General features: G+C 36.3%; 1 protein-coding gene across 2 annotated transcripts; it reads right to left on the reverse strand.

The window, feature by feature from the left end:
* Positions 437-6,726, reverse strand: LOC109228756 (NECAP-like protein CG9132). Of its 2 annotated transcripts, XM_019393956.1 has the most exons (9): positions 6,619-6,726; positions 6,422-6,535; positions 4,220-4,251; positions 3,121-3,221; positions 2,717-2,789; positions 2,499-2,530; positions 1,474-1,564; positions 1,087-1,198; positions 437-999 (listed from the first exon to the last, which is right to left on the reverse strand). In XM_019393956.1, exons 2-9 carry the CDS (start codon positions 6,524-6,526, stop codon positions 682-684), a joined length of 864 nt encoding a protein of 287 aa, XP_019249501.1. In that variant the 5' UTR covers positions 6,527-6,535; positions 6,619-6,726; the 3' UTR covers positions 437-681. The 2 variants fall into 2 exon arrangements, with proteins under 2 accessions (XP_019249501.1, XP_019249502.1); XM_019393957.1 differs by lacking the exon at positions 6,619-6,726 and having other exon boundaries at positions 6,422-6,610.

The following is an 8,631-nucleotide window of genomic DNA, read 5'->3' on the forward strand; positions in this document are numbered from 1 at the left end:
TAAAAACATGCTTTTGGAAAGAAGCTACTTTTTTCTGTTTCTCCAAAACTGTTTCTGCTTCTCCTCAAAAGCATTTTTTTTTCTTCCAAAAACTTGGCCAAATACTTCAACTTTGAAAAAAAAGCACTTTGTTTGAAAAAAAAAAGTACTTCTAGGATTGAAAAAGCTTAAGAGGCTATAGGTTTCACCTCGATTGTCGATGAAACTAAACACAGGATAATTCCAATACAACAACGTTGAGTCCTTTCACAAAATAAAAAAAGAGTTCATAAATCACCAGTGTAAGGGTAAAATAATTTCACCTTTAACCAAAGATCTCGAGTTGGAATCTTGGAATAGGTTCCCCTTTGATGATAGGGGAGTACTAAACCCTCCACGGTTGACTTTTCACGATGCGAATTCGGATTACTCAGGCCAATAAATTCCAGACACCAGGTGATTAGAAAACCGACTTCATAGAGTACAATCAATTGATTTTAGCAGAGAACTTATACTTCCCACCAAATAAAAATTGCTTTGAAGAAAATGAAAGGCACTTTGGCAAGGTGTATAGGCAAGACAGTAAAGATTTGGAGTTGAAACTATAATACACATCTTATGTACCAAGGCATTCAACAACAGCATCTAGTATGAACTTTAGAACTTTAGTTTTCCAATTGTACTGAGTTTCCAACAAAATATTCATCCAGCTGCTTGAAAATCCCCAAAGTCATCATCTTCAACATCTTGTGGACCTTGATCTTTAAGTGATTCTGATTTATTTGGCTGATCTTTTGCTGACGCGGAGTCCTTGGTTTCAGCAGATTGCTCAAGACTAAATTTGGATGGTGATACTGGGGGAGATTTTGCAGCAGTATCAACAGGTGAAAGTGGTGCTGGAGGAGGTGGTGGTGGCTTGATTAATATTGTCGAATCCTTTCGGTTGGCCTTTTCCTCCAACGATAGATTATTTAGGCCCTGCTCAAAGAACTTGGACCTTATGGTGCTGCCACCAGTTTTCTGTTGCCAAAAACAGCCGAGGTTACTGGATGCCAGAGTAACATAATTACAGGTCAATATGTTAAGACAGGATCCATGAATACTAACATTCTTTATTTGAAGTTTCAGGGTTTCCCCCTCTTTCAAACTGTAGTCAACTGATGAGGATTTTTGGTATTGCTGCTCCATCTCTTCTGCAGTTTTCTTCTTATTCAGGTATCTGTTTATCATGTTTTGAGTTGGATCATTAAAGACAAAACAATTGTTATATGCTTGTTTAGCATATAACAAGCACCTCACTTAAGTTAATCTCTCCCATCCAATCTTACCATTTCGACCTAGGAGAGACCAAAATCCCTCCCCCCTCCGCCACGACCCTCACTCCCTCCAACCCAATCCAAAAGAAAAGACAAGCATACAGCCAAAAAGTAAAAAGATAATAGAAATAGAAAGGCAAAAGGGAACATGCAAAGTGAAGGCGGGAAAGCAAGATACTTCATATGATCGTGAAGAGCAGCTTGGAAGTCATAGGCTTCAGGTCTTTCTCGAAATCCAATGCCAATAAAAGCATGTCTGAGGCGACCACCTGCACAAATTACGCATACGAAGTACAGGGTTAGAATCTAAAAGCTTAAGAAGAATGTTGGTTTCCAGTTAGCTGGTTTTGAAGAACACCGAAAGTAGGTAAGCAAGCATCATGGATCATAGTTTGACAGCATGGTTGAAAATCCATGGATACAATTCCGAATAGCACTATACATAAGCATATCCAAACATGTAAAGTTAGTGATGGACTTAATAGTGTAACCTCAGTAATGAAGAGAAGACTGAAGCAGTTCCAAGTTCAGACAGGATAAGTAAGTGGACAATACAACAGCAGAGAAAGAGGAAATATTCCAGCCAAAACTACATGAAGTAAAACAAAGAGAAACCAAAACAGATTTGAGGTGCACAAATTAAAATGTAGAGCGGAACCTGTTCTATAATGCCTAAGAGACAATGTTATAGTACGTAAACACATGCTATGGTTGGAAACCAGAACAGTAAACGTTACTATATCTTTTTCTTTTTGAGAATGAGAATGAATCTTTTTTTTTTTTTTTTGAGAATGACGTTACTATTAAACTCAACTGCTCCTATGTTACACTTGAGACAAGTCTAACCTCGAGTGAAACTGGCATCTCATAACATGATAAGCATATAAGGTGCAACAAAATTGGGAAATCATAAAGGTTTTGTATCTGTAGTCTGTTAAGCTAATAACAGGATACCAACTAGACACCTACCCAAAAACCTGACCTGGATTTAGATCTTTCACAACCAATCCCCCAGGGGGCTAGAATTTGGGCTTATTCAACCTCAATCACAATATCAGCAAATTTGTTTCATATACATGTGAGTGCATACATTATGTGTGTATCAACTAAAGGTAGAATGGTACTACAGCTTCTCTGTTCTGCAGAACAAATTAGATTCAAACTAAACATAAAACTGAAAGAAAATGGTGGCGTGGTAGATACCAATGTTCTCTTCAATCCGAAGAACAAAGTATCTGCAAGAGAAGAAAATAAACAGTGAGTACTAGAGTTAATTTTTATTTATAAGTCAATAAGACCTTGTGATAAACAGCTAACATCTGGCCGAGAAGTGTACATTGTACAATGCAGTTTGAGTACTTATAAAGCAGGACAACATCGTCAAAAGGAGGTGGATCATTTTGATTACAAACTATGCATACCTGCTACTATCGATTACAGGCTCCACTGGATGTGGTTCACCATCTCTGAGAAATGCCCGAGCATACAATTCACCTGCATTCAGTGTACGAGTAAGAAAGGACATCACAAGTCAATATATGAAATCTTAATTATCTCAATTTCTACAGTTGAAATTAGTAGGAGAATTAACTAAAACATTCTAAAGCTACAAAGAGAGCTATTAAATCGTTATCACCACATAAAAAATACCTCCTAGAGTAGCTGTTAACACAACTAAGAGAAACTCCTATAGCGATTTTTTACATTTAATTTACTCTACAGGATGGATGAATTCATAGCGTAGAACATAGAAAAGTGCGAGTGAAAATTTCCGTTGATTATTCATTTGGAAATTTCCTTAAAGCTAATCCTCAAGTTAACTGACCTGTTTCCTTGTCTTCCAGTTTGATGATGCACTCTTCTCCCTTGCTTAAAACCTTTAATGTACCCTCCCATGCCCATTTGTTAACATTCCATTCATCAGCCCTACAAAGAGCTAAACGTCAATGAAAAATTTTGGCCTCAAATATCAAATAGCTATAAAGAATGTTCTAGCATCAAGCACTGCCATTGTGTCCCTTAATCAAGATTGATATGTAATGCACATGCAGCTCAACACAAAGAAGGAGCACATCATTATTGTGCCAACAAAACCAAAATAGGAATTTGAGCAGGAGCTCTTGAAGAACATTATAACATCAGACTCACAGTTTAAAGATTTATTTCGGTGTTTTTACATATCAATAAAATCATAACCCTAACAAACAGAATACGAAGAAATTTTGCAGAATTACCGAAGATCAACAAACAAAAAAGATCATAACCTCCTTAAAAATAAAATTGTTGACAATATGAAATATGCAACAATTAAATGGTTATCATCTCTCGTGCCTGGAAGATGTTAAAAGTTAAAACAACAGGGCAAACATCGGTTAGACAGGCTTGACCCTGTCTAATGTTTGTTCCCATTTGTTTAACCACCAGACAAGCAAGTTTCACATGTATCTTGAGATATGACTTTTCTTCAACTGAATATAGGTTGAGTGTGAAGGTGTCATGCAGAGTGGAACGTAAGAAAGAAAAAGGGAAGAGCTACATCAAAGTTACTACATAGAACTAGGGAAAAGTTACACCAAAATTTACTATATGGCATTTATCCTTATAACAGTAAAGTTTGATTTCGCTTATCCTGGTCTCTTTGATTTCTCTTTTTACTTATTCAGTTCTTTATGTATTTATTTGTCTTTGATTAGTTCATTTACTACACCTTTTGTTTGTCTTTGAACGGTTTTTACTTAAATTATTCACAATAATCTCCTAGTTTTGGAGCAGCAAATCACAGAAAAATGTGAACTCAAATAATAGGTGGAAGATCATAAAGTAGACAAATACTGAAAGATATTGAAATAGTAAAATTTTCTCATCAATGGATGAAATTTTAAGTGCATGAAACAAAAAATTTCAATGAAATGAATCAGTTTAACCTGTATGAAGCTGCACTCTTCCTTGGAGGGATCTGCATATTGGCAAACATACAAATGTTAGTTTGAGTGGTACTTCCTTTTTATTTTATCAATGTCACGACTGGAGCTATGTGAACATTTCCACCAACCAAACTACCAAATGAAAAACAATGGACTAATGAAATGGGCTCTCCAAGGGTCAAGATTTATCCAATAGATGTGGCGAGCTCAACATTTGGCATAAACTGTGACAGGTTGAGAAGGACTACAATGTATACAGATTCCATTCTTATAGTTACAATGAAAACTATAAAAGTAAGAAAAGGAAAAATTGATTGATGAGGATTATCATCCAGATCAAGGGCAAGTTTTACAATGCAAATGCACACTTCAGTCATTAGGTGCAAATATTGAGACTCAGCACCCCAAACTCCTACACAAAGACCCACCAGCAACTATCAAAAGAGTTGGAGAGACAGAGACCAAAGGTATAAGTCACTTTTTCCCGGAGAAGGATCAAAGGAATAGGGCTTCACTGGTAATTACACACTCCAGATATAACACTCTAAAAGTGAAGTTATACGTTCTTTTGGGAACACCTTGAATACTTTCCTGTTTAGTCAATCTGGATGGTTAATGAGGCTCACTAAATTGTCACTTTTCTCTACCCATCTTTTCTCCAATTATTAAAAATCAAGTAAGTAATGAAAATTCACTTAAGCACATTGATGCTACTTATGGATATGGGCTCATAGGTTGGAATAAGAAGACAATATTTTCCGGGACAAGAGAATCGATACAATCATTTTATTGCTTGGATGTTTGCTACAAGCAAAAGACAACTACATTTCTTTTTTTATCTTGAAAGTTTTCAAAATAAATGATCCAGATACAAGAAAAAGGTACGAAGTCAATGCCGAAGATAAATGAGACAGGATGGAAAAGCCCCTATGGCATAAGCAATGCCATCACAACAAGTCCAGTGTGATAAGGATCAACATCAACCTAAACTCACGGGGCAATAGTTGACTTACAAGATAACTGCCTATATAGGAACTGCCAACCTTTGCTCGAACCAGTCCCATTAGGTTTGTCAAAGATTAATCGTCTTTCAAGAAAATTCAGCCCTTTCTCACCCATCCAACATACATACTAGCTCTCTGAGAACATCATATATTGAATGGTGAATAAAACGTTAACCACAACCTTTCGACCAAAAAAAGACTCACATTACAACACTACACCAGTATACAGCTATCCGAATAGAATGATGGTCTTAGTGCAAGGATTGGAACTATAAAATCACAGCTTTATGAAGTTGCAAAAGCTAATAAACACAGGAAACCATTTAACAGCACACAAATATAACCTATGAAGTCAATGGTGAAGATAAACAAGACGAGATGAAAATGCCACTAAGTCACAAGCAATGCCACCACTACAAGTCCTCTGTGGTAGGCAACAATATCACCTGCCTAAATAGGAACGATCACCTTTGCTCCACAATTTTCAGTAATTCAATAATCAAATAAGCTGTCCAAGAACAACATACGCCCAATGGAGAATAAAAAGATCACCTCAATTTTCAATCAATAAAGAAGCTACATTACAACCCGAAAGCAGTTTGCAGTTATCCTAATTCAAGAATTACCTTACAACTGAGGCCATAAGTAAAAGTAAGGCATCTCCTAAACCTTGGTAGGCAGAGTTACCCGGTACCTGTGATGGTGGGAGATAGCAAGGTACCAGGTGGAATAACTGAGGTGCCCGTAAGGTGGCCCGGACACCACCGTCAAATTAAAAAAAGTAAAAGAAAAGCAGATTAAAACTATGAAAATTACAAAATTTAATTTACAGATTTCTCAAATAAAACAGTAAAAGATTCATCAACCAAGCAACCACGCCTCAAACCCAAACTAGCTGGGTGAGCTATATGAATCCTCTATATCCATTCCTCTAGTTGGACTCATTTGATCCCAATACTGATAAATAATGTGTCTTTCTAAAAGCAAAATGGTGAAAAATTACATCTAATAAGACATATGTTAAGTGTAGTCTAATACCCTTAATTGGAGAAAATTGATCCTAAGTCCAACCTCAAATGGGTGTTACTAATAAATTGGAATAAAAGAGAAACAAGAAGCTAAATTTCCAAAACCCCATGACGACATTACAAGAAACAGTAGAAAAATCAAAGAAAAAAGGAGAGAGAAATCAAATTACCAAGTAAACATAACATTCAGGAACTTGAAAGAGAGGAACTTCAATGGGTTCTTCTTCAATTTCTGGGCTCCCTTCTTCTTCTGTTATTTTCTTTTCTTTATCCATTGATCTAGTCTGTTACACAGTTGATGCACAAAATCTTAATTCCTATTCCATTCAATTGAAAATGCAAGATCAGAGTAAAAGAGGAAACTCACCAGTATTAGAGTTTTTGATGAAACTTAAGGGGCTTGTTTGGGATTTTTGATTAATTATCGCGTTTCTTTTCAAAGCTTTTGTTTCTAACAAGACGAATGTCCTATTTTATTTTCCTATTCTTCTTTTATTCACTTTCTTAAGTGTCAAATTAATTTTTTAATTTTTTTTTGTAGTTGTTGGTGATGTGATAAGGTGGCTAGAGTAGTTTTTTAATGTATAGACAGATATTCTATTTTGGGAAAAAGGTCAGATATGTCCCTCTACTTTAGTAAATTAGCCACGTTTATCCCTAGTTCTACTATCGGTCCAAATTCATCCCCACCGTTAAGATAGTAGATAAAATTGTCCCTAACTATAACAGAAGTCCACCATGGCACTGGGATCCTTCTCTTAAACTGCCAACTAGGCAAATTCTAAACCAAATTTTAAAAAACGCGGTCCAGTCACTGACTTGTTAGTAATAAACCGAATTTAACCCCTTAATTGGTATCTTCATCGACTAACGATTTCCGGTCATCTTCTTCTCCAAAGTTCAGCCACAATTTATTGTATGAGTGATGGGGAAGACATTAACGGTAGCCTTGTTGTCCAGAAGTTGCCGGAATCTCCTTTTCCGGGTTGCCAATTAATCGCAAATAGGTTTTCCAATATATTTCTCTCAACTGGATGATTAATATGGCATTGGTTTTCTTTGGATGGTTGTTGAGAGGATAAAAAACAAAATGAAGTAGGTTTTTTGCTTAGCATGACCGGAATGGCCATATCTTAAGGTTGGAAGCTCGTTTGTAAAAGGAATTTGAAGAGTCAAAACGGTTTCAAGGTCAAAGTGCACAAAGCTTTTGTGGGGTGGGTTATTAGAGGGTGGAACTTGAGTTGTATGGATCAGATTGTTTTAAAAATGGTTGAATCTGCCATTTTTGTCAATGAGCATTAATTTACCGGCAAGAGGATTTTGAGTTTTGAGGTCCTTTTCATGGTCTAACATGACCGAATTTTTTTAGAGATATATCCAACCATTGTTAGTTGCTGCTTTAACAGTCGAAAAACTTCCTTCAGACTCTACAAATCTAGGACTTCACCGGAAATAAGGAGCTTCATCGGAGTTCACTTCCAGTCAACTCTTTTTTTCTTTTAAATTTTGTCTTATTTTATTTAAGGGGTTAAATTGGGTTCATGTTGGCCCAAGTGAAGGTTTATTTTGAAGATTGACAAAGGAAGCTCAGGCATGAACCAGGTCCATCCCTTGTTTGTATAGACACGGGCAGATTCGAGCAAGTGGAATGCACGTGAAGAAGATAAGTTTAACTTGGTATAACTGATATCTCCAGATCGAAAAGATTGCATAAATAATAAGGAGAAGGACTCCTTGATCAAAGAGAACACTATCCAAGATAAAGGAGGAGTTAGAAGTTGAGATCAACTAGAACTCTTCCACCAAGGGAGAGTAGCATTAGAACTCTAGTTATTTCTTCATCTACTAACTCTGTATATTGCACGATGTTCTCATTTTACAGGGATGCACAAAAACAGACGTTAAACAGGAATTGAAAGCAAAATCGCAAGGCATTTTGCAAGCAGTACGTGTGTGATTCAAGTGTGCAGACCTGAAGCTACATGAACCAGTTAGAAGAACTAGTTCCAAGTGTCTATCTTTTATTCTAGTTCATTTGTAGTAGGTGTTTTCATATTGTACCTTTTAGCTTTATCTAGAAGCAATTGTAATAGGTATTCAGAGTATTCAAGTTAGAGTTAACTTGAAATTGTTGCAACAGTTAGAGGCTGTTTGCTACAAGGGATTAGAGTTAGTCCTAGGGTTTTTAAAGTGTTTTTGTAAATACAGTTTTTGGCTCAGTGATTTAGTGGAGAGTTTGGGTAAATCCTACTAGGAAGTAGGTCGTGGTTTTTTCACCTTTTGAGCCAGGTGTTTTCCACGTAAAATACTTGTGTTCTTTAATTTCCGCATTTACTATTTCTGCAATAGTAGGTTAAGGAACACTTAGAAGAACCAGGTC

This window comes from Nicotiana attenuata, chromosome 7, assembly GCF_001879085.1.
Source record: "Nicotiana attenuata strain UT chromosome 7, NIATTr2, whole genome shotgun sequence".
NCBI lineage: Eukaryota > Viridiplantae > Streptophyta > Magnoliopsida > Solanales > Solanaceae > Nicotiana > Nicotiana attenuata.

Bases quoted from the DNA above. Each gene is read 5' to 3' on its own strand.
- LOC109228756 (XM_019393956.1), bottom strand. From the start codon at position 6,526: ATGGATAAAGAAAAGAAAATAACAGAAGAAGAAGGGAGCCCAGAAATT. The intron at 2,531-2,716 runs GTATGCATAGTT...CTTCTCTTGCAG, and splicing joins CCTGTAATCGATAGTAGCAG to ATACTTTGTTCTTCGGATTG. The intron at 1,000-1,086 runs GTTAGTATTCAT...TTTTGGCAACAG, and splicing joins TGAAACTTCAAATAAAGAAT to AAAACTGGTGGCAGCACCAT.